Source organism: Parasteatoda tepidariorum, chromosome 7 (genome assembly GCF_043381705.1).
Source record: "Parasteatoda tepidariorum isolate YZ-2023 chromosome 7, CAS_Ptep_4.0, whole genome shotgun sequence".
Lineage (NCBI taxonomy): Eukaryota > Metazoa > Arthropoda > Arachnida > Araneae > Theridiidae > Parasteatoda > Parasteatoda tepidariorum.
Window position 1 is genome coordinate 8,635,639 of NC_092210.1, and position 27,178 is coordinate 8,662,816.

Below are 27,178 nucleotides of genomic sequence, written 5' to 3' on the forward strand. Positions count from 1 at the left end.
ATAGCCCTATCCATAAATAATGAAAAGAAATAATTCATTATACAGTACAGAACCCGTTATCCGGAAATCAGAAAACCGGAAAACCAAAAAACCGGGACGAAATTCAAAAAATTTTCCATTTTTTTTTAAAAAAAAAATTTTCTCATAAGATTTTAGGATTTTTCTTTCTTTTTTGAAAGATGTTTACCTTACCATCATTTTGGAAATAATCATTTGTGTATTACTTCAGCGTTTTTTCTTCTTTTTAAGATAATTTACAATTTTTTTTTTGTTTTGTTTTAGTTTTTAACAATAAAAAAGCGGCTTTTTGTAGCGATTCAGAAAACCGGAAAAACCAGTTATCCGGAATAGCGATGGTCCCGATCGTTCTGGAAATCGGTTCCCTACTGTACTATTAAGTATCTTAAATTAATTATTTTTTTTAATTTAAATTTCTTTCATAATAACTTCTAAAATCCTGAAAAATAACTGTGTTTAAATTAATATTTATCTATTATTAAAGTAATATTTATTAAATAACTGTATATTTTTTTTAGAAAATTGCACTATCTTTAATAGATTATGCTTATTCTCATTTTTGCAAAGCATACACCTAATCAATATTTTAATTCTTAATATTTTTAAAAAGTATGTTTCCACTAATTTTCTATCTTTTTTTTTCAGCTTTAAACCTATTCAAAGTACTGTTAAAATCTGAACATGGACCCTTATGAAAAGCCACCTCCTTATTCACCTCCCGGTAAGGATTTTGGATTTTAGGTTTTCAAAACTAATTTTTTCTCTGATTTTTGATTTAACATTACTCTAAAATATGGACCGCTTCCAGTGGTGGGAAGATATTACCCAACCAGGAGAGACTGAAATAGCAGAACAGGTTGGCGTAAAATTATATGATGGCAATAAAAAAACACTTTACGAATCCGGTGTATTGACTCTATCGAGTCATAAACTCCGCTGGAAAGATGACATCAATCCAAATACCGACATGGTTCTACACTTATCACATATTGTGTTGATTGAAAAAGAAAGTGCAACTTGGACTAAGAGTGCCAAAATAATTGCACACCTCAGTGCAATTCTTGAAGAAGATAAAAAGCCTGGTCCTGTTAAATACAGCCCTTTTAATTATGTGAAGTTTTCTTTCAGATCTGGCGGTGACAAAGAATTCTTTAGTTTACTCACTGAAGCTTTAGCGCGTAAAGCGTGGGAAGACCTGTCTGCAAACTATCCGAAGGGTAAGCAGTACCGTGCTGGCATAGTTGGCATCGAGAGACAAATTCGAGATAAAAATGAAGCAACTGGCGAAACTATATCAGAAGCATTTGAAGATCTTAAAGCACTCATGAAAATGGCTAAAGAGATGGTCAACCTGTCTAAGATGGTATCCCAGAAATTGAAAGAAAAGCAAAGCGATATCACTGAGGATGAAACTATACAGTTTAAATCTTATTTGTTAAGTCTTGGTATTAGTGATCCGGTGACTAAGGAGGAGTTCGGCTCTGGAAGTGCATTTCACACAGAATTAGCCAAGCAATTGTCAGTGGCCCTGATGAAACCTTTACAAGAAGCGGGTGGCATTTTGTCCTTGACAGAAGTATATTGTAGAGTCAACAGAGCTAGGGGTGTTGAGCTCATTTCGCCAGAAGATTTGTTGAATGCTTGCTTGATGTTAGATAAGCTTAAGTTACCCATTCAGCTGCATCAGTTCGATAGTGGAGTGATGGTTCTACGTTTGGAATCTTATGATACAGCTTCAGAAGCATTGAAGGCTGTTGATATTCTAAGTGAGAAAGGATCACTAACAGCTGATGAGCTGTCTATAATTTCTAAGGCGACTGTTGTTATTGCGAAAGAAAGATTGCTGTATCTTGAAAAGGAAGGAATCGTTTGCAGAGATGATTCGATTGAAGGATTGCGATTTTATCCCAATCGCTTCATTTCTGAGTAGGATTTCAAAACTCATGATTGTGTTCGAATTATATTCACATATCCAAATTTGCACTGTTAATAAGACTTTTGTTTTAAAGATTATTATATGAACCGTAAAGGAAATGACAATTTACATAGGTAATTTGATGAAGAATTGAAATTTTATGGTATATGTTTGTTTTTTTTAAAGAAGACTAAACTATCTTCATTTTTCTTGCTTTTTTCAATGTTATTTAATTTTCCAATATCTGTTATTGAAGATAAGATTTGTGGTTGTGCAAAAACTTTCTTTTCTGGACAAAATTTCTTATGATTGTTCCATCATATATTGTTGAAATGACTTTTGTGATTATTTGTTCTAAGATAAATAAGAAAAGTTGCTTCTAGAAAAAATTCAATTTGAGGAGGGTGATTTTATGTAAATTGCTGGTAAACTAGCTCTCATGATTTTTTTTTTTAAAGAGAGGACTTGTATTTTAAAAAGTGATCACTGTTTAAAAAGCTACAGCTGGTCAGAGACCTTAAATTTGCTTTATAGTTTTGGTATTACCTGAAGTTTTGTGCATGAAAAACTAAAACCTGAGATAAGGGCAAACTTGAAAAATTTGTAACAGCCTCTAAACTGGCCATGTGTATGTGTATTTAATACATGACAGGTAAAAAATGGAGTAGTAGTACTTTTGCATTAAATGTTCAATAAGAATAAAAGTTCACAATTATGAAATATTCTAGTAAGCAGCGAATGAAAAAGATTGATACTAAGCTTACAAAAATTAAAAATTACTAAGTCAGGATAAAACTATAATATGGTTCATGTTAATCCTAATAATCTGGAAATCTTAAAATACATGTTATTAATTAAAACAAATTTTAAAGGAGAAGTTATTGAGGAAGAACCAATCACTTTCCAAATTGAATTTAAAAATTCTTATGTTTGTCCTAACAGTACCAAATATCATAATACTCATGAAACTTAATATGACTTGTTAAATAATTTGTTTTGTTATAAATATTCACATTTAAAAAATAAAATCTATATATTAAGAGATAATAAAATCAGGGAGAACACAGAAAATTTGGATATATACAGGGTGTCTGCGCACCTGGAAAGTCATGGATTTTGGTAACAAAATTTGTCATGAAATGTCACGATTTTAAACATTCTTAAAAAAAAAATCTGGAAAAACTTAACATGTGGAAAATGACCAACCTTAGAAATGTCTATAACAGTTGTTGGCCATTGAAATTCAAATGAAATAATTCTAATAAGTATAATAAACTGATATATTTATGTAGTGATGTGTTTTTTCCCACAAAATCTAATATGTGACTTGTCTGATTTTTTTTTTAAAAAAAGAATCGCTATTTATCGATGAAATCTGAACTAAAAATATTAAATATAAAAAATCTTGATTGCTTCGAAATTTTAAAATTGGCATCCAATATTTTTCTAAAATTTAACCTAGTTTTCTTTAAACCTAAAAATTTTAATATTTACGGGCTGCAGGCTAATAATTGTTGGTTTTTGCTCAAAGAAATTGAATTTTTAGACCCTTGAGAATTAATTTGGATGTTCTCTAAGAAAAACATGGCAGTCATGCTTAATATTTTCAAAAAAAATACTGGTACTATTTTTATTAAAGTGAGTTATTGATAACATGGTGCAGGAATTTTAGTTAACATGTTTAAAAAAAATTTTAATTAATATATTTAAGTATATGTCAGTCCTTAACTGCTTCAAAAAATAAAGTGAAGTAAAAATATCTTCTTTAACTAATCTTTAGGACCATTAGAATCAATCCTTTACGAAAATGTCATTTTCTCACAGTGAGGAAATGAGAAAATAATATTTGCTTCTGAAATTTATTCTCCTGAATAAAACTAAAATAACATTTCATATCCTTTATCAATTTCCTTAGAGGAAATAAAATCGGACCAAAAAATTAGCTTAATACATAGAAAAAACACTACCAATGTTAATTTTAAAAGATAATAGTTGAACAAGAAAAGTTTAGGTATTTCAATGAGAAATAATGGTTTTTGTATTTAAAGGTAGCAGATCTGTATGATATACATGAACGCTATTCGCCTAAAATTTGTTACCATCGCAGAAATATTTTTACTATTACTAAAAAGAAAAAAGAAATCCACCTCTTCCAAGAAATTTTGTCTTTTCCGTATTTCAGAGGGACAAAAATTCAGATGAAGCATCAGGCAAAATGAAGCATTAAGACTCGTATTGGCGCAATTTTAAAATCAAATATTGATTTTAAAATTGCAGAAAGTAAAACTTAGATAAAACTAAGAAAAAATGGTTTTATCTAAATTACTTGTCATATTTAAATATTAAAATTTATTTTTGTTAAAATTATTTTTTTATGTTCCTTAAAATTTATATCTTATTTTTTTGCTTGCATTTGAAGATCATACTTATCTTCCTTCTATTTTAGCACTTTTATTAAGTTATTATAAAATAATCTCTTGTTTCTCATTAAATGCTTAAAGCCTTTGCTTTATATTTATAATATAACTTCAAATGCTTTCTTTGAAAGAAATGTATAAATGTCTTTTACTTGATGTAAATCAGTAAATAGTTTATTTCGTTAACAAAGCCCATGTGGCAGAATTTATTTCGAGCTTTCTATGACAAACTTCCCTGTTACTAATATTTTGCTCTAAGATACTTTTAATTATAACAATTACTAATTTAAAGTAACAGAAATATTGTGTTTACAGAAGAAAGTATAGCATAAAAATGTATAAAAAATTTAAATGTAAAAGTAATATTTTTTTAAATTGCAATAATGTAGGCAATATTCTCGCATTTTGTAAGCGGAAAAATGCACTAATTATTTCCGCTTTCAAATTTTGTAAATCATTAAACATAAATTAAAAATTTTAAAATCCGTGCAGTAACTCCCAAAATAAAGATCACGAATCATGCGAATAAGACACTTTGATAGGATAGAGATACTCAAATAAGTCTATGTAAAATAGTGTTCTTTAAAGAAAGAAAGTACATCATTTCTAGAGCAAACAATCTTTTAAACTTCTGTGCTTCCTGAATATTTTATATTATTAATTCGAAATTCTAGCTGAAGCCAGTCATTAGATTTTTATTTTAAATCTCAAATGAGAATTAAAAAAATCATGATTAATTCTTTCCTCTCTGATGCGCAAGAAAGACACCTTAGGAAACAAATTCTGCAGGGGAAAACCAAAATTTTTCCCTTCCCAAATGAAACATCTATCTGCAATGTTCTGCAAGAATGTCACAGCAATTCTGCCTCAGGGAACAAAGCTAATCTTATCTTTTTAACACATTCAGGACTGTGTAAACATTAGACATGATCAAACAATTCTCTCCAATTCCTACAGTATCATATATGAGACAAACCCATGATCACAGTGACCTGATCTAAAATTGGTATTCTCGGAGTTTGACGGCCTGGGAAAGCATTAAGAATGTTAATTTTTTCAATTAGAATTTTTTTGACTAATTATTAAACAATTTATTTTCAAATTCATTACTACTTGATTATTTTTAATGCATTTTTAAAATTAATGTTTGATATTTTAAGTTGACCTGCATCCATTGTTTTCCCACATCTATTGTATTTGGTCCCTTGCAAAACAATCCTTAAACAGAGATGCCAACTGCTCCGGACACACCAAAATAATTAAAAGAGCGGTAAATAACTACAAAGTAAATTTTGCAAATATTTGACTATTTTTGCTTGTCTTTTGAAAGGCATAGCATGACCCAAGTACTATAAAGTTGTGAATTATATAAGCCTACGAATTATTTAGAAATAGTGGTGGATAAAAATCTACTAAATTGAATTTATTACACCAAGAATCACATTTAATAAACTACCACTTTAAAACATATATTTGCTGTCCGGAGCAAGTTGGCATCTCTGCTTCAAGGTTCTGCTGAATTACAGTTGACATTTAATATAATGAGAGTTCCTTATTTCGTAGGTGTACAAAAATATTGTAAATATTAACTCGTAATTTAAAAAAAAAAAAAAAGAACTTCATAAATTTTAACAAAGCAATGCTTTGAACTTGATAAATTTTTACAAAGCAATGCTGAACTTAAATAGAGATATGATAACTAACAGAAAAATTTAAAATAATTTTGAAAAAAAAAAATTTTTTTTCTTTTAAAATATGAGAAAATTGCATAAAAAATAATTTGCTAGATCAAAGCTGCCATTTTTGAGTAAAAAGAAACATGTCAAGATAACAGCAAAGATCACATGTTTTAACTTAAAAATAAAGCACGTAAGGAAACTGACATTTTACAAATAGTGAATACAATTTTCAAGCCAGGAAAGTGTAAACGATAAATTTATTATATCCTTTGAAAAGAAAGTTACACAGATTATAAATGACTCTAAATTATTACAACCTAAAACTTAGGATAAGAATTCAGGCGGACATGTCGGTTTTTTATTTATTATTATTCAAAGGGGTCTCGAAAAGTTTATTTTACTGTGTAATTTCATTTAAAAAATTACTTTTTCGAAATCAAATGACTAAATTTTGGTCGCTATATTGATATGAATGGTTCAGTGTGATCATACTAATGGACTTTAACATTGCATCTATGGGATATCAAAGTCAACTTTATGCACCGGTTGTTATAATGAAAGGTCGTATTTAAGAGCTTAGTCTGCATTTAAAATTCTTACACTGCTTCAATATATCTGCATTGAAGATTGAAAGCAATGCACAGTGATTTCTTGATATAACGTTACATATTTTAATTTTATTTAGCAAAATTTGTTTATTATTTGTTTTGCAGTTTGTAGAATTTTAGATTTAACTCAACATTTATTAGAATAATTTTTATTTTACTTTGAAAATTTACTAAAATTGTTTACCATATTTTTAAAATTATCTCTTATTTTTAAAATTTTTGTAAATTATTTTCGTTATATTAAAAATTTAATAACGTTATCTCAAATTGATCACTGTGTTTCTGCAGAGTCTACTGTTACTTATCCTCCTGGATCTGCATCACCCTATATTCCACCTCCACCAAATTTTGCACCTTATAACTCACCTCCAGTTTATGCAGCAACAGCACCTCCAAACTATGCAACAATTTCAACTCAACCTGGAATGCAAACTTATGGTTCAGTTACAACAGTTCCTATTAGCACTACAATAATTGTTGGAGGTTGTCCAGTATGTAGGGTAAGTCATAAGTATTTTATGTTAATCTCTATCTGATTATTTTGCGCATATATCTGCACATTGAAAATTTAATAAAATTGGAGAAAAATTGATTGATTGATTAAAATTGATTTAAAAAATACGAATAGTTGCCTAACAATTTTGCCATTTAAAATTACACAATTGCAAATTATTTAAAAATTTGTAGAAATAAGTATTTATACAAATTTTTACATACTTTTAACTAATTTTAAGGCAATTTGAATAATTTTTAAAAGTTAAGTATATATTTGTAGAAATATGTGTTTATATAAATTTTTACATAATTTATGATCTGATTTCGAATAGCAAAATTTTAAGGCAATTGGTTAATAGTTTTTATGAGAAAATTTTTTAAATGATTTATTAGAAATTTTATTGAACAATTTAAATCAGTTGTAGGAAACCTTTAAATATAGTTTATAAGTAAATTTAAAAAAATTCCTTAATTTTTTTGTGTTTAATTTTTTTTTATTAAGTTAAATAATAATTAATATTTACTAATAATTATTCCTTGCCCTATCTTTGAATAAAAATGTTTTAAAATGGTAACTTTTCTTTTTTTTTAATTTGCTTAAATAGATCTAGAGAAAAACAAAAAGTAAATTTAACGTTAAAGAGTTCAAACTTAAGATGCTAAACTATTATGATCATATTTCCATAATATGGCTAACTTTCACATTTTGAGATACAAAATCTGGTTCAGGCCTACAAATTATAAATATTTTATCGTAGTTTGTGATCATATAATTATTAAATTTAATGTTATTTAGATTTTTTTTTTTTTTAAATGAACTGTATTTGGTTTTAAAAGTATGAATTTTATTAATGATAAAAAAAAAAATTTAATTGTGATGTAACGAATTATTTTCTCTAAAATTACCATTATTTGAAATAAAAAATAGCTCCATACACATCCAAAAAATAACATTGTTTCAGGAAACTTAGTCTTTAAATGTGTGTTGGCTGCCCAGCTTTGGCTTATAAAATTTACAAGAGTTTTTCCACAAAGGTGAATATGCTGATTCTTCAACACTGTGTTGTGTCTATTTATTGAATATAAATGGATAGTTAGAATATTAATGGAAAAGTTACTAAAACTTAAAGCATAAATTCAAAATTTGCTTGTACTGTAGAAAAAGTCTGGTCATTCATTCTTGAAGTACAGTAAATATTAAGGGTTATGTTATTTTCAAAATATCTTTTGAATTGGTTGCTTTTTCACTTCAATAACCAGGCTTTGAACTTCACACTCAAATCTATGCCCTCCAATTTTTATTCCCTGTTTAATTGATTTGTATAGTATGGAGTAACGTTATTGATTTTTTTTGGTGGGAATTTTTTTAGCCTATTAATAAATTTTCAATTTATAGAATATATGCTTTTAAATAAATATAACATTCTGAAAATGTATTCTGTTTTTTTTCCAGAGGGGTATTTTACAAGAAAGTTACCCATGCTGTGCTATTTGTTTGGCTATTGTTTGTTTCCCCATTGGAATATGCTGTTGCTTAGCAATGAAGCAAAAAGAATGTGGAGCTTGTGGGGCTACTTTCCACTGATTTTAATGCAAAGTTATTACTATTTTCTGTAAATTGTTTTTACAATTTAAATATTGTATTTTGGTATTTTACAATGATTGAAATAATATAAATGTTAGTTTGTTTCATGAATTTTATTTCAATATTTCTTTAGTTGCTTCATAAAGTAGATTTCTAATTAAGGCTATTGTATTCTTATGGTAAAAAGTTGAAATATGCTATGATGCGATTCAGGCAGTATACAATTGATGGTATAAGTCCAGCGCACAAGTTTGTAAAAATGTTCCGTACATGAAAAATTCTTATTGCCTGTTGTTAAATTGCACAAATTTAAAAATAACAGCATACTTAATTTTCTTCTTTGATCAATGTTTCTTAGCTAATAGTTTATTTAAAAGGATTTCAGGATAGTGTCAAGAGTCAAGTTGTAGGTTTTTCATTCTAATTAATCTTTCAACTAAGTGTAAAATAAGCAAATTTTTTTTATTGTTAAATGCTACAGCGCTCATGAAACATATTATTTATTAACCCTTAGTGAATACTCAGATTTTGCTTTCAACGATGTCAAATTCTAAATCAAACTAAACCAAACACTGTCAAAATCTTAAATTTTACTCAAAATTTTTAAGTTTTTGTAATGTTGTTCAATGATTTGGAATTTGGCAATTAATCATATTTTAAAAGTAAATAAAACACATAACATAGATTTCTTTTATTTATAAAATTTAACAAACTTAATATTATTTACAAATAAATAAAATATAGACTATATATAACGTTTCTAAATCTTTTAAATTATTAACAATTTGAATATCATTTTTAATTTTATGACAGTTAAAAAATGACTATAAATTCAGCTTTTACCAATCTTTTTATCACGTTCTTTCAATGATTGTAGATATGCTAATTCTTCTTCCAAATATGCATGATCCTGAAAAAAAGTACTTTTAATTAATTGGATGTGTCCTTAAAGTACACTTTGCTTCGGTAACAGTCATTAAGAATTCGGTACAGCATGTCAAGTAAAGAAGTGAACATCCTGAATAAAATTTTTTAATTAATTTCTTTTTCCTACTGAGTGTGGCAAAAACTGAGTGTCTCATTGGTTTTCTTTGTGTCTAGTTATTACACAGAAAATTAGCTTTATTTCATAAGAACTCAAATAATTAAAGACTCGTCCTTAATTATTTGAGAGCTTCGTCCTAAATATGCTAATTATTATTTTTACGGCGGGCACTCACTGAACTTTTGTTCTTCACCTTGGAAGATGCAGAGAGTGTGTACCTGTGACTCTAACAGTGGGCTACATCACACAACATAGAGAAACATCCGTGCTCTGATCAGGATTTGAACCTGAAACCATTGGTCGGCTGAAAATAAGCTAATTACATAGTACAGACAATTTTAAGTTACTAAATCAGACACAAAAGCATACTTTCTCTGGTTGAATATACCTTTTTTTGATGGATGGGGATTGACTCACAATAAGAGGAATACAATCTGGAAAACACAATTTCAATAGTTTGGTCAAGAGATCATTCAAAAGTTGACCCCTTAATGTTAATTACACTTTTTGTGCATTTATCATACCTCAGGAACTTTTCAACTGAAATGAAGCATTTTGTGTACAATTAAAAATTTGATTTATCCAAAGAAAATTCCACGTAAAAAATCATTTTTAATCAAAAAGTTTTGAGTTAATAAAGTCAAAAAATTACAAGTAGTAAGGTTTTCAAATTTTTACATAATTCTAAAGGAGTGCAGTCAGTTTCTAAGTTATGAAGTCTTAAAAATGCTGTAAAAATTTGATGTTTCAATAACTAATTTACCAATTTCGCTCCAAATTTTTTGAGACTATATTTAAATAAAATACTATTAGGTGCAAAAATGTTTCAACTTGCTAAAGATTCTCAAAATAGCAAAAAGTAAAGTTATCATTGAGAGGTCCAAACTTTTGACCACTCTCCTGATGAACTAGTGGAACCTGTTTCTCACAATGGGACAACCCCCTATATTTTAAGTTGCATGTCAGCTATCCAAATTGGTCGAAAAAAAGTGTCTTAATTGAGAGATGGTATGTTTCTGTATCTGATTTTATAACTTAAAATATCACCTGCATTAATTAGCTTATTTACTGTAAAACCCTTGAATCATGGGTGCAAGTCTTCCGTCCCCATGACGGATTTCCGTCTTTCGAAAATGTCCGCGGACGGAAGTAAGACAGAAACAAGACTGACTCGAAGATGGAAATCGGAATTTTTTTTCTGTCCTTAAAAATATTTTTTAGGTCTACGTTATTGGTCTACTTTGTTATGTCCTGTTGTTATTTTATCAAAAGAAAGATGAATAAATATTTTTTGTACAGTATTTAAACTTGATGTATTATGGTAAAGCTTTCTTAGATAGTTTGCATATGTCGAGGGGGTATTGTGTATGTTAAGTATTTCAGTCAAAAAATTTTCAGTCTTGGCCTTTTTCCCAACTTGCACCCATGCCTTGAATCCATTAAGAATGAGTTCTACATTGTGTCCCATGAATTATATCCACTTCGATTTTGTGTCATAAAGAGTAATTCAGTTTTTACTTCATCTGGGCAAGGGGGGATATAGTAAATAATATTATAACCAGTATATTTATATGTTGTTGTGTATCATTTGCTAAACTCTGAAAGACATTAGCACCAATTTTTCACCAGATTCCATAATGGCATGTTTTTTTTTTCTTGTTTTTTTTGGAGATTGATGTTGGGAGAAAAAGCAGGACATTCATAACAAGCAAAACTAGTACTGCAAAGATTTTTCAATGCAAATTGAGGCCTTGTTCTACTGAAAAATCTGGCTTGTACCACCTATTCTCTCAAAAAACGGCAATAATTGGATCTCTAGCATATCTTCCTAACCAGTAGTCTCTATCCATCGTGTGGGTAAAGGCTAAGTTAAGCTTACACCCACAACTGAAGCCTTCCCACACCATTAAAGAACCTTCACCTTACCGTCCATTGTAGAGGAGTTTTTCTTCTTCTTTCTCTCATTTACAATTTTATATAAGTCATTCAAAGAGCAGATTTCCATACTAATATAATTCACAGTGCCTCTTTCAAACACATTGAGGTCGTACAGCGATCCTGTGATATTCTAAACAAGATAAGGTATATGTGGCCACTTGCTATCGGTAAAGAGCAGATTCCCATACTCATATCATTCACAGTGCCTGTTTTAAACACATTGAGGTAGTACAGCCATCTATAATTTCCAGACCATCAAGATTTCATTTCTATAATGATTAATTTTTCAGGCTTTTGGTCAGGTTGGTTGTCCTTACCTCTCTGTTTCCTTTTTATGGGTGCAGTTGATCCCTATTACATTTTAGTGAGGGACAACTCATTGCAAAATAGACCTCATTATGTCAAGGATTTTCTAGAATATGAAGATCCTCATCAGATCATTTAGTCAGTCAGACTTCAATTAATTTTACCTAATCTTAATATTATACTAAGAAGGGTTCACATGATTTAAATCATGTGGGATTGGAATGATTTAATTCATGTTAACCCTGTTTTTAGTTAGCTGAGAACCGTCATAATAAATGTCACTATAATTTAATTTACCTATAAACAAAATATTCATTGTGATACTTGCAACAACATATTTTTGATTAAACTTCTTCATACCTTTTGAGCTGAAAGCTGCCACAGAATTAGACTAGGATCAATGAAAGTCTGGGGGATGTTATTTGTTATTCCATTCACAACTGGATATGACATTAATGAAGTGGTGTTAATTTGTGGAGGTTGAACTAAAAATGGAGAAAAAAAAATTACATTTTTTGAAAAAGTCACATAAGTTATATTTTATTTCAATTTTGTTATTAACATTTGAAGTCGTAGTTTCATTCTGTTTTGAAAAATTTTCAATGTTCACAACAAAAAATAAATTAAAACATTGATAACTAAATACTAGATATGTTTTCTTTTTATATAAAAAAAAAAACTTCTTATCTGATAAACTATTTTCAAAAAAATGATTTCAAATCAATGATTAAAACTATATTAACAAATTGAATAAAAAATATTAACTTGCACAATTTTTTTTTTGAAAATAGTACTATATTTTTATAATGCTGGGTTATATTTAATAAAATGCTAGGGGTGAAATCTTATTTTAAGAGAAAATGCAGGTGGCAATCTTAAGCAAAAAGGGAAAAAAATTGACAGAAATAAAAAGCAAGAATTGTATAGGATAAATAAATAAAAACATTAATAGCATTAGATATCATTTAATTCTACTCTGAAAAAAAAATTATAGTGAGTTTACTAGCTTACTTTAAAACACTACTTAAGTTTATTGATCCAGAAACTTCTGAATGAATATTAATAAGTTGTTAAAATATCTTAGACTCTAATATACAAGAGCAATTCAGATTCTAAACTCTATTATTGCATGGCATAGTCGTAGTGGCTATCGGTACCTTTTAGATGTAAATTAAAATTTTGTTGAATCTAAACAGGTTTTTATTTACAGTAGAACAGAAGTTAGTTTCTGAATTGCCCTCACATATTTTCAATAATTTTTAAAGTAAGTTCCTTATACATTACCATTTAATGGAAGTTGAGCAGAAACCTTGCATTTGACACACAGCATTGAATTCCTTTTGCTTTCTAGCTCATATTTTTCTTTAACTAATTCTTCTTTTTCCTAGTTTTTATTTAATATATATATTTGAGATGACAGTAAAAAATTAAAACATAGATTTAGAAATAAAAATTTGTTTTTAAATAACAATCCAGGTAAATGCAATTAACATCAAAGAACTTGAAAAAGAAAAATTAAAAAGTTTAAACTACCGTCAAATAGTTATTATTGCCATAATTATTATGCACCTAATATATGTTCTGTATCATCCAATATCATAACTATTTCATATTGATCTTACAACAACAATTTGTACGTTCCAAACTAGTCGATATATTATAATATAATCTTAAGATCTTAAAAGCATTTTTAGAACCAGAAAAAAGCTTATTAAATGTTGGTGGATGTCTTTGAAAATGGTATAAATTAAGAGTAATTCTAGAGTATTTTGCAGCATTTTCAGCTAGAGCAGTAGAATTACTCACACATTCAACTAAATGTTTTTTGTTCTATTTGCAAAAAATATTTATTTGTAGCATGCTGCAATAAAATGAATTAGTTATAAATTAGAGTACACACAATAATTTTTTTTGTGGATTTCATGAGACTTTTAACAATGCTAGTAACATAATTAAATTGAAATAAAAGAAAGAGCACTTAATATGCTTTTCCATTTCGAAATGACAACTTCAAAAAAAAGTAAAAGGAAATTTTAAGTAACTAATATTTTAATTAAATACATTTTACAGAGATGATAAAATAATGAAGCGTGATCAGCCTTTTTGAAATTAAACTCTTAAAATTATTATAAATTAGTTTCAAGTATAGTGTTATTCAATTCTTCTCAAATTCAAGTAAAGTCTTATTGGAAAAACCAAAACCATACTAAAAAAAGACTGAATAAGCATGGATTCTAACAACTGAAATGCAGTTTCAATTCCAGTTAAACTTACTGCATGGGTTTTAAAACCATAGCTGCGTTTGAGGTGCCAAAAAGTACCTAAAAATTGGGTGCTAGACCCTGTGACATGTACCAATGATAATAATCCAGAAATAACTCATATTGAATGCCTGAACTTTTGATTAATTATTATTTATTTATTACAAATGCCCAGAAGATTGGCTATGACGCCATTAGCTCTTTGGCCTTCCAATATCTCTGTACATTACAATTAAAAAACACAAGTTAAGATGAGTAACATAAAAAATTTGATGTTGTCCACAAAAACGAGAATCACAAAGTCCAAACCGATACAAATAGTTCTGGCCTGTAGTAAGGCGGAAAAGTGCCACGGCTGCACTTTTAGGAAAATCTGGAATCGACCGTTTATCCTCAAGCAGTAAGATCCATGGCTTACCGGCAGAGTCGCATAAAGTTAGGAGTTTAGTCAAGGAGAGGCAGCCAACATTCCACTGAAGCAGTCTCAAAGCTTTACACATCCTGCAAAATTTCTCATGAAAATGTCCAGAGCAGAGACACAAGGAAGGAGGCAAAGCCGTAGCAGATTTAGTGTTAACCAGGGTGCACCACGTGGAGGCCTTGATTAATTATTATCAATTGTTTATTTTTAATAAAGGTTAGCAATAAACAGAAATTTTTATGTAATATTATTTTTAAAAAATTTGTCATAATGTTCAGGATTTGTCTGCTAACAATTATAAGTTCATGACCATCCTGTTTCAAATGCATTTAAAAATAGTTTTTATATTTTTACAAATTATTGATAATCTTTTTCGGCTGAAGTAAATCAAAAAGTACCTGAAGTATTTGATGTTCTTTATCCCTCAAAGTTTGCATTTGTTGAGCTATTTGCTGCAGTTTCGACTGGTGCTCATCCTTTATTTTATTTGCAAGGAATTGCTCTTGATGAGCTCTTTCTTTCTCTTCTCTAGATGACTAAGAAAAGAAATAAAACATGAAAAAAATGGTAAAACATACAGCCATTTTTTTGAAAATTGTTTAAATAAATATGACCAAAAAATTACATAGGAATTAACAAAATGTAAAAATATTTGAAAATGAAAATAGAATAAGTAATAGTGTAAATATTTAAAATTTTACTTATATAAATAAAATAAATTCAAGATAAATCGAATAAATTGAAGTTTAAAAATGTTTTTATGCTTAAAATATATTGAATCATAAAACTTTTTTAAAAATGATTACCACAAAAATCTATGCTTTTTGAATAAAATAATAGGTGTTAGAATGCAGAACTATTACTTTTTGCATGGTAACAAGTTAAAATATTTAGATACATGTTATTTACAAACAATGTTGATAATGTCTAGTGAAATCTACCTGTTTCAAAAATTATTTCTTACATAAACATTCAAAAATTAAAAAGTCATTCTAAAGCTGTTATTTTCCTGAAGTTATTCAATCGATTTTTTTAAACTTAACTGTTGACAAAATAGACTTATGATTATTTAAAAAAAAGTGTAAAAAACATTATTTTGAATCAAACATTTTGTTAACTAGTCCAAAAATTGCACACAGAAATCTGTCCCTTAAATTCCTTTTTTATTTGGCCATCTTCTTTAAATTTTGTATACTACCATGTCTTAGATACTGCACACTATATAATACATGTTAATTTAAAAAGTATTTATTTAGTTTAATTAATTAAAATACATATTTAGACTTAAAATATACTTTCCAGAATTAGTATATTTTTTTGATAACCATTCAATATTTAAAAGAGTGCATCAAATAAATTCAATAGATTAAGAACTATTTTGCTATCACAGATCTAAATCAAAATATAGGCAGTATGTTTCAAGATTTAATACGTTATAAATTTTGAGCATAAAATACTTTAAATATATTTAATCAGTTGAGTTTCATTTTAAAATTGTAGAACATTTTAACTAAGATAAATTTTTAAGAAAATTAAAACCGTTTTCAAGATAATAAAAACATTTCTTAGTTTAACTGGCAAGTTATAGCATATTTTTTAAAGATCATTTATTATATTTTTCTTATTTAATGATATATATACACTGCTCTTACTATTGCTAAATGTTCTATTTCATCAGCTCTTCGTTTAACCTTCAAACTATATTCATTAAATCTCTCTTTTTCACTTGTGAAGTGCATTTTATCTCTTTCAAACATGTCCTTTTCTCTTTCCAATTGTTGAGTTTCTAACTTAAGATTATTCTTTTCTGACAGCAGCCTGCTCTCTTCCTGTTGAATAAACAGCTTTTGCTTTTCAATAAAGCTCTCCTCCTAAAATAAATTTCAAATAGGGAGAAAAAAGTGTAAGACTGATATTGATAGTAGCTTTCAAAATACAAATTTGAAGTATCAGTTAGTTTATCCATGTATTATTATTTTAACCATTGATTTGATTTAGTAATATTATTTTAATAATTTTTAAAAGTAATTTTAAGTCATATTAAATATTCAACTTTATATTAAAGTATTTTCTTCAGCCATAAATTTCAAATTTTTACTGACTGCTTTGGTGATTTTAAATTGTTCTTAGAAAATAAGAGGGAGAAAAGATTGTAATTAGAATTTGAGCATGAACTTACTACACTGTTATATGAGCGAATAAACAATATCAAAAGAATATTTATAAAAAATTTTGAGAATTGTACTTAGAAAAGAATTTTGAATCTAAGTACAGAGAACCATTTGAAATGCATAAGAAAAAGAAGAAATAAATTCACATTCAATACATAAAAAGTAAAACAATTAATAAACCAAAAGTTAACACGGTATGCAGTTAAAAATCTATATTAACTCCAAGAATTATATATTATTCCACAATTATTTCGTGGCAGGAACAACTTAATTGACTTGTACCTATTAACACTTTTTACATTGCTATCTGAACATGTAAGGTATGTTTTCTGTCCATTTGATTTGTGTTAATTTTCATTTGATAAAGCAAAAAATAATACATAGGGAACAATACCTCACTTGTCTATAAAGCAACGTAAGATGCATATATAAGTGCAAGTAGAACAAGATTGTACTTTTAACACAAAACTCTTATAACTTCTTAATTAGTTATATAAATTCCTGTTTTATTTCAATCAATGTAGCATAAAAAAAGTACATCAAAAATATACCTTACATATTCTATAACTCCTATATAGCAATATAAAAAGTGTTCATAAGTACAAGTCAAAAAAAAATACTTTTTATACACAAAACCCTTTTAAATTTTGAAAGATTTGTCACATTGCCTTATTTGATTTAGCATAAAAAATTACTTCGGAAACAATGCCTCACTTATTAAGATTGCTATGTCAGTTGAGTGATTTGTACTTTTTCTAAATAAAACCCTTATACCATCTAAACTATTAGTCAGTTTCAAGTTTGCTTTCACACAATTTAGCATAGATAAATACATTGGATACAATACCTCAAATAGAATGCAAAAAGTAAAATTAACACTAAGGAGCTGATACAGCTCCTCTTCATGGTAAATTAACCAAATCACTAAACCCTCCCCTCTTAGGATCGTTCATAATTTTTGACCTCAAATATTTATTTTTTTAACGGCTATGTATTAAGTATTTTTTTAGCTTTTGTAAACAATGCAAAAATTTTGTCTTCTTAAATAGACGCATTTCATCAAAAAACCCAAGAAATGGTACTCGTCACTACAATGAATTCTTTTAGCTTAAAACAAATTGTACCCATGATGAATTGTCCCAGAACAAATGGATGTGACATCTAGAATTATTGCTTGAATATTTCGCTAAAACTCATTATATTTAGTTTTTTTCAGCTATTTATGGATTTAATAAGTCCTTAAAAAAATTATTAGTAAAATATATGGAATTTAAATTTTTTATACACTTTTCTTTGTTTCTACCATTTAACAATATGTTCGAAATTTATGTCAAAATCCTAAACATTCTTTAGTAGCTCAAGTCTTTTACTAGCTAGACAATATGGAAAGGTCATCAAAATGCTCCTCACGAACAAAAGCATTTTTATGATGAATTTTATTTTGAGTTACGAAACGTCCGTCTTGAGCTGCATAGAGCTATTAGCAATTTATTTCCTTAATTCATAAATTGGGTATAATTATCACTCTATATAAACCGATTGATTTTTGAAAGATTATCTTTTTTTCAACATCAGAAGATAAAAATTTAATTTAAACAAAAATTTTACATCTGTTAAAATTTTTGAAAAAATTTTTTTCCACTGCATGTGCAAAATTTTCCACACGTCTTGATAAGAACAATGAATCTGGATATAAAATCCCACTCACAAGTGAAACTAGAGAAGTGTGACTCGCCAATTTTGAAATAAACTAGTGGGATGTATGCCTTATGAGGAATAATTTTAGGGGCCAACATTCGTTTCGGCCCATGGATTATACATACCCTCCAACTTATGAGGATTTAGAATATAATTCTTTCTAGTGGTAGCGAACCAAAGTAGAAATTTTTAAAGCAAATGGATCTCTCATAAAACTTTTATCAGAACTTAAGAATCTAGCCATATGGCCTGCACTTTTATAAGTAATAGTGGACAAGTTACGCTAAAATTAATTTTTTTTTAAAATTAAGACATTNGCAGTGGGGCTCATGGCTTACCGGCAGAGTCGCATAAAGTTAGGAGTTGAGTCAAGGAGAGACCGCCAGCATTCCATTGAAGCAGTCTCAAAGCTTAATACATCTTGCAAAATTTCTCATGAAAATGTCCAGAGCAGAGACAAAAAGAAGGAGGCAAAGCCGTAGCAGATTTAGTGGTGCACCACATGGAGGCCTTGATTAATTATCAATTGTTTATTTTTAATAAAGGTTAGCAATAAACAGAAATTTTTATGTAATATTATTTTTAAAAAATTTGTCATAATGTTCAGGATTTGTCTGCTAACAATTATAAGTTCATGACCATCCTGTTTCAAATGCATTTAAAAATAGTTTTTATATTTTTACAAATTATTGATAATCTTTTTCGGCTGAAGTAAATCAAAAAGTACCTGAAGTATTTGATGTTCTTTATCCCTCAAAGTTTGCATTTGTTGAGCTATTTGCTGCAGTTTCGACTGGTGCTCATCCTTTATTTTATTTGCAAGGAATTGCTCTTGATGAGCTCTTTCTTTCTCTTCTCTAGATGACTAAGAAAAGGAATAAAAATAAAACATGAAAAAAATGGTAAAACATACAGCCACTTTTTTGAAAAATGTTTAAATAAATATGACCAAAAAATTACATAGGAATTAACAAAATGTAAAAATATTTGAAAATGAAAATAGAATAAGTAATAGTGTAAATATTTAAAATTTTACTTATATAAATAAAATAAATTCAAGATAAATAAAATAAATTCATAGAATTAATTGAAGTTTAAAAATGTTTTTATGCTTAAAATATATTGAAGCATAAAACTTTTTTAAAAACGATTACCACAAAAATCTATGCGTTTTGAATAAAATAATGGGTGCTAGAATGTAGAACTATTACTTTTTACATGGTAACAAGCTAAAATATTTAGATACATGTTATTTACAAACAATGTTGATAATGTCTAGTGAAATCTACCTGTTCCAAAAATTATTTCTTACATAAACATTCAAAAATTAAAAAGTTATTCTAAAGCTGTTATTTTCTTGAAGTTATACAATCGATTTTTTTAAACTTTACTGTTGACAAAATAGACTTATGATTATTTTAAAAATAAATTTGGAAAAAAACATTGTTTTGAATCTAACATTTTGTTAACTAGTTTAAAAATTGCACACAAAAATCTTTTCCTTAAATTCCTTTTTTATTTAGCCATCTTTTTAAAATTTTGCCTAGTCCTATGTATTTGATACTGCACACTACATAATATATGCTAATTTAAAAAGTATTTATTTAGTTTTATTAATTAACATATATACTTAAACTTAATATATACTTTCCAGAATTAAATGTTTTTTTTTATAACCCTTCAATATTTAAAAGAGTGCATCAAACAAATTCTACAGACTAAAAACTATTTTGCTATCACAGATCTAAATCAAAATGTAGACAGTACATTTCAAGATTTAATTTTTTACAGATTTTGAGCATAAATATATTTAATCAGTTGAGTTTTATTTTAAAATTGTAGAACATTTTAGCTAAGATAAATTTAAAAAAAAAAAAAAAAAAAATTAAAACCGTTTTCAAGATAATAAAAACATTTCTTAATTTAACTGGCAAGTTATAGCATATTTTTTAAAGATAATTTATTAAATTTTTCTTATTTAATGATCTTACTATTGCTAAATGTTCTATTTCATCAGCTCTTCGTTTAACTTTCAAACTATATTCATTAAATCTCTCTTTTTCACTCGTGAAGTGCATTTTGTCTCTTTCAAACATGTCCTTTTCTCTTTCCAATTGTTGAGTTTCCATCTTAAGATTATTCTTTTCTGATAGCAGCCTGCTCTCTTCCTGTTGAATAAACAGCTTTTGCTTTTCAATAAAGCTCTCCTCCTAAAATAAATTTCAAACAGGGAGAAAAAAAGTGTAAGACAGATATTGATAATAGCTTTCAAAATACAAATTTGAAATATCAGTTAGTTTTTGCATGTATTATCAATTTAACCATTGATTTGATTTAGTAGTATTATTAGTTTAGTAATTTCAAGTCATATTAAATATTCAACTTTATATTAAAGTATTTTTTTCAGCCATAAATTTTTACTAACCGCATTTGGTGATGCTAAATTGTTTTTAGAAAATAAGCGGAATGATAATACTCACGCAAAAATTGCAGAAAAGATTGTAATTAGAATTTGAACATGAACTTACTACAGTGTTATAAGAGCGAATGAACAATATCAAAAAAAAAAATTTATTAAAAAAAAATAGAGAATTGTACTTAAATTGAAAAAGAATTTTCTATTTAAGTACAGAGAACCATTTGGAAAAAAATGCATAAAAAAAGAAGAAAGAAATTCACATTCAATACATAAAAAGTAAAACAATTAATAAACCAAAAGTTAACATGTGTAGTTAAAAATCTATATTAACTCAAAGAATTATTTATTATTCTGCGACTATTTCGTAGCAGGCACAACTTAATTGACTTGTACTATGAACACTTTTTACATTGCTATCTGAACATGTAAGGTATGATTTCTGATGTAATTTTTCATGCTGAATAAATAAGATAAAATTCAAGTCTTTAATATAAATAGCTTTGAAATTATATAGAATTTCTTCATAACTGAAATTCAAAAAAAATTTAATTTCATTTTTATAAAAAAAAAACATTGCAACTTTTGAAATATTTGTCTGTTTGATTTGTGTTAATTTTCATTTGATAAAGCAAAAAATAATATGTAGGGAACTACACCTCACTTGTCTATATAGCAACATAAGATGCGTATATAAGTGCAAGTAGAACAAGATTTAGATTGTACATTTTACACAAAACTCTTATGACTTCTTAATTAGTGATCATATCAATTCCTGTTTTATTTCAATCAATGTAGCTCAAAAAAGTACAACAAAAAATATACCTTACATATTTTATACCTCCTACATAGCAATATAAAAAGTGTTCATAAGTACAAGTAAAAAAAAAAGTACTTTTTGCCGACAAAAACCTTTTTAAATTTTGAAAAATTTGTCACATTGCCTTATTTGATTTAGTATAAAAAATTACTTCAGAATCAATGCCTCACTATGTCAATTGAGTGATTTGTACTTTTTCTAAATAAAACCCTTGTACCATCTAAACTATTAGTCAGATAGTTTCAATTTTACTTTCATACAATTTGGCATAGATAAATACATTGGAAACAATATCTCAAATAGAATGCAAAAAGTAAAATTAAAGGTCATCAAAATGCTCCTCACGAGCAAAAGCATTTTTATGATAAATTTTATTTTGCTTTGCAAAACGTCCATCTTGAGTTTCTTATAGCTATTAGCAATTTATTTATCAAATTCAGAAGTTGGGTGTCATTGTCACTCTCTCTATACAAACTGATTGATTTTTGAAGAATTATCTTTTTTCAACATCAGAAGGGAAAAAATTAATTTAAATAAAAATTTTCCACAGAGTATTATCACACCTGTTAAAATTTTTGAAATTTTTTTCCACTATATGAAATACATGTATAAATAAGTATTGGCAGTGACAATGAATCTTGATATAAAATCCCAGTCAGTGACCAAGGAAGCATCTCTCCCACTCTGTGTGCATATATATATATACATATATAAGTTCAAAATGTAGAGGAAAAGATTTAATAAAAAATATAATCTAGAGTCCAGAAGTGTCTTGTTCACTAAAGATTTCATGTTGTCTAGAAGAAAAAGTCTAGTGTGTTGATGTCCTCCATGACTTTCTTTTCTGTCCCTTAAACTGGAATTTGACTCTATTACTAGTGAGATAGGAGTTTACAAAAACAATTTAAACCTACTCTGTATACAGAAATATACTGTACATTTTCTACATAATCTTGTTTAATTGACAAATGAGCAAAATATTTTTGCATACTATCTAGTTTCAAGCCAAACGAGAAAACTTTTTTTATAGAAAAACGTATTAAATAAAGAAAAAAAAATACCTTTAATTTCTTCACATTGAATTTTGCCTCATCTTCTTTTACTTTTCTAGAAATAAACTCCAACTCGTTTTTTTCTCTGGTGATTTGCTGTCGTTCTTCAGCCAGTTGAAGAAGAACGATTTTTTGTTCTTGTAACAAAGAATTCTAAAAGAAATATTTTAAAATTTAAAAAACAAACGCCAACTCAAATTAAACATTAAAAAAGTCTATGAAAGCTATATAAAATTAAATGTATATAATATTTTCCAACATTAATAAAACCATAAAATTATACCTTAACAGCTAAAAATTGTGGTTTTCAATTACTAAATTAAATACAAATTTTATTAATCTTAGTGCAATATTTACTTTATAAATATAATTAAGGATATTTAATTCTTACTTTTCAATTACTAAATTAAATAAAAATTTTATTGGTCTTAGTGCAATATTTACTTTATAAATATAATAAAGAATACTTAATTCTTATTTCTCACGTGAAGCTTTTTTATTTATTTTCCATTTCATAGCCAGATTCAAGTTTGATTCGGTACACATTATAATTATAAAACTCAAAAAATATGTAATCTTTTTCACTTCAATACACATTGCCTAATTTTAATGATATCGAACTCATTATTTAATTAGTATAATTATTGACAAATTATAAGAAAACATCTGAATCTGTTTGAGAATAATCATAATTATTTTTTCAGCTCAAACAAATGAATTGCTCTTGCATAAGACAAATATAAAATCTATCAAAGAGATATATGTGAGAAAATGGTATCTTATTATATATACTAGAAGAATAGTCAGTAATAGAATTCCTAGGATAGAAAAAATTTAATGTAAGGAGAACCTGAAAATACATTATTATAATTAAAACTTCAATGTTCTTATTTTATAAACTGTATATTCCTGAAAGATTTATCATAAAATAATAAGATTACTATTATCTGATTAAATCTGAATTAAAATATTTTATGATCAAGCTAAATTTTACTAAGAATAACATTGAACTGTACATAATTATCAGTTTCATATTTTTAAATGAAATCATGACAGAATTTATAGATTATCCAAATGAGGTTAGGATATACTTTGTGCTATGTTTAAGTATGAATAAAGCAAAACCATGTGAATAAAACACAAAATTATGGAAATGGATTTACTATAATTTCAGTTCTACATACAAAGTGACAGAAATAAAGTAACACAAAATGCACATTTAAAGTGGTTTAAGCAGTGGGGGTAGTGTAACAAGAATGACACCAAAACTATATTATGTCTAATTCTATTCCTTTATTTGTGCTTTATACACATTTAGCTTCATTCTTTTAATGATTATACCTGATTTATTTGAAGTTTTTCTTTTTCCCTTTCAATCTGATCCATTTTCAATTTGTATTCTTCATCTAAATATTTTTGTTGAACTTTCAGTCTTGCTTTCAGTTGCTGCACATCCCAACGATCCTAAAAAAAATTATCTAATGAAAAGTAATAGAACACAACAATGTAAGAAAAATGAATTAACAGTATACGTTTTTATACAGTATATTCTCAATGTCTCAAAGTGGAAGGGACGATAAAAAAAACTTTCGTTATAGCGAGTTTTTTAGATAACAAGTTCAGAACTAAATATATTCTAAAAAGTAGAAAAATATACTCTAAAAAGCAGAGTCATGAAACACAAGAATAACTACTAATAAATATGTATGTAATGATAGTTGACTATAAGTCTAAATATAACAATGATAATTTTATTTTTAAAAGTAAGACAAGACGAAGATAATTATGCATTAAATAGAAAAAATTGGTTGACAACAAATTTACATTGTGATTTTTCTGAAAAAATTTATTTTCTATTTCAAGAAAAATTCGAAATAACAAGGTTTTGAGAAGAAACTCTTCAATATAGGAATTTCAAATAACGTTAGGTGGATATAAAATGCCATGGGGAAAAATATTTTTTCGACATACCGTCATTCGGGGCTACTTTGTGCAAATTCGAATTTGGCATTTTTCAAGTGCTGCTATTCAGTATTATGTTTATTTCACTTTAAAAATGTGTAGAATTTGAAGATAGAAGTCTCTTCTATTACTACAAACATTTATTCGAATTTTAAAACNATAACAAGGTTTTGAGAAGAAACTATTCAATATAGGAATTTCAAATAACATTAGGTGGATATAAAATGCCAAGGGGAAAAATATTTTTTTACATAACAAGGTTCTCGAGATATAGAAGTTTGAGATATTGAGTATACTGTAATAAAATCCATACATTGCATTTTTTTCACACTAAAAATAAATTAAATTGAAATAAAGTATACATAAAAAATTATATTGTACCATTATATATATATATATGTGTGTGTAGAGAGAGAGAGGCTTAAAAATTTGTTTATTCTGGTAAATGATTTTTATTTCTGATTTATAGGGGGAACCATTTTGATATGTGTATGTTAGCAGTAGAAAATTCAAATATTTGTCTAAGTGTTATAAATGCAAAACTTACATATAATAAAAGCATACATTATAAAAGTAAAATACAACACAAGTGGCAGGAGGAACAAGTGAGAATACAAGAAAAAGATTATCTGAATTCAAGAGAAATTGAAAACCAATCACGGCAAATTCAAAGAAGAGAAAAATGCAAATTTGATGGCTGAGCCTTAAATTTTTCTTACTTATTTTTGATTCTTTTCAACAGAAAAAAAAAAACGTGATTTTGAAGAAACATGAAAAATATCTGGGCAGCCTCTAACCATTTAAAAAAGTTGTCTCAGGAATTTTTCAAAATAAAAAGAAAATTTTAAAATAAAAAAACGTATGCAAAAGAACTTTGAGTAATAAAAAAAAGAGCGCTGCACAATCTCAAGGGGAGCAAAAAAAGAAATAAATAATAATAATAAAGTGAACAGGAGAGAAATGTATATATTGTACAATTTAAATACATATATTGGGGAATAAAATGGGAAAATTGAACTATCTTTGTCGTACTTGTAACACCAAAAGACATATTAATGGAAATAAAATATATCCAGTGATAAATAATAAAATATTTTGATTGAATTGGAAAACTAACAGAATAAAAAAAATTGCATAGTTTGCTTCAGCCACTTAAAATAAAGCGTTAAACACAAATACCAAAGTTATTAATAAATTAGACAATGAAAAATATTATACGTTTGGAATTTGAAAAAAAATTAAAGTCACTGAGTGCTCAATTTTGTAAATAAATTTCACGCAAAAAGAAAAAATGGTATATAAGAGGTAACTTGAATCCACAAAAGTAAAAATTTAAAAAGGGAAGAAAACTTTGTAATAATAGAACATGATCACAAACATTTAACCTCTTTTTTGTAATGATCACCGACTTTTAATAAAATATGTACTATAATTTAATATTCTAGCTCATTACTCAGTGGTTAAGGCACTGAACTGTTATTTTAAAGGACTGGGGTTATATCCCCAAGGGCAACTTGATTTATGAGTACCAGCTTTTCTGGGAAGTAAAGGTGGGCTGTGCACAATGTTGACAACATTGTTAAAATCATGCAGTTGGTCATGAAAATGGGGAACCTTAATTTAAATCACCCTATTAGCCAAAAATGGGCTATTGTGGAAATGCTTTTAATATTGTTATCATTGTAAAAAAATAGATATTAACGATCACAACTTAATGTTAAATTGTGAAGAACAAAAATATATTCCATCCCTTCAAAAACAAATTGGAATTTAGTCACCATGACACTCTTTAATGTTTATTATTTTTAGTGTATTCGGATTTTAAAAAAATAAATTTTTTAAATAAAACATGTATTTTTTTACAATAAAAATTTTTTTTATAAGTACAATTCCTACACATGCTTAGAAACAATAAATTTTAACAAACTTAACCATCAGAAATAAATATCAGATTAAAAGGGAAAAAAATATCAAAATTGATCGATCATACTAACTTCTTCCCCTTCAGTAGCTGACTTTTGAAGACGATTCTCAAGTCTCAGAACTAACTGCTGCAACCTATTTCTTTCCTCATCTCCATCCTCTAGTTGTCTTTCTAGTCGATTTTGCAACGCTAAATAGGTCCAATTATTTAAAATGGCATTTGCAATTTTAAATGACCAAATTTGAAATTATAGCGAAATCAGTCAAATAGTTCCTGAGAAATTGAATTTCAAAAAAGTCAGATATTTAAGATTCGATTTCTCAGGAACTATTCGACAGACTTTGGTCAAATTTCGTATTTTGTCTTGCAAAATTATATTTTTTAAAATGATGCAAAAATTTGTATACCTTTCAATTCAAATTTCTTTCGACCATTATTAAATGAAAT

At 27.2% G+C, this 27,178-nt stretch overlaps 3 protein-coding genes across 10 annotated transcripts in view; 2 read left to right on the forward strand and 1 right to left on the reverse strand.

The window, feature by feature from the left end:
- Positions 1 to 8,828, forward strand: part of LOC107445825 (membrane protein BRI3) — a 15,310-nt gene extending 6,482 nt beyond the window's left edge. For all 3 annotated transcript variants that reach the window (XM_043048937.2, XM_043048939.2, XM_043048938.2), the window contains 3 exons: positions 664 to 739; positions 6,926 to 7,137; positions 8,586 to 8,828. In XM_043048937.2, the coding sequence (XP_042904871.1) occupies positions 700 to 739; positions 6,926 to 7,137; positions 8,586 to 8,717 (384 nt within the window). In that variant the 5' untranslated portion in view covers positions 664 to 699 and the 3' untranslated portion in view covers positions 8,718 to 8,828. The remainder of the gene's footprint in view (positions 1 to 663; positions 740 to 6,925; positions 7,138 to 8,585) is intronic.
- LOC107445828 (vacuolar protein sorting 36) lies at positions 746 to 3,220 on the forward strand. Its single transcript, XM_016060318.2, has one exon. The coding sequence runs from the start codon at positions 812 to 814 to the stop codon at positions 1,946 to 1,948; it is 1,137 nt and encodes a 378-aa protein (XP_015915804.1). The 5' UTR covers positions 746 to 811; the 3' UTR covers positions 1,949 to 3,220.
- A 565-nt stretch (positions 8,829 to 9,393) lies between the features above and the next one.
- The window catches only part of LOC107445829 (fas-binding factor 1), a 42,791-nt gene continuing 25,006 nt past the window's right edge, over positions 9,394 to 27,178 (reverse strand). For 5 of the 6 annotated variants that reach the window (XM_043048948.2, XM_043048941.2, XM_043048943.2 and 2 more), the window contains 5 exons: positions 26,802 to 26,920; positions 24,187 to 24,309; positions 22,855 to 22,998; positions 20,549 to 20,767; positions 19,222 to 19,422 (listed from right to left, as the gene is read on the reverse strand). In XM_043048948.2, coding sequence (XP_042904882.1) covers positions 19,237 to 19,422; positions 20,549 to 20,767; positions 22,855 to 22,998; positions 24,187 to 24,309; positions 26,802 to 26,920 — 791 coding nt within the window. In that variant the 3' untranslated portion in view covers positions 19,222 to 19,236. Of the gene's footprint in view, positions 9,628 to 12,366; positions 12,492 to 13,290; positions 13,391 to 19,221; positions 19,423 to 20,548; positions 20,768 to 22,854; positions 22,999 to 24,186; positions 24,310 to 26,801; positions 26,921 to 27,178 lie in introns of those variants that run through there. The other variant, XM_043048940.2, reaches the window with a different exon arrangement.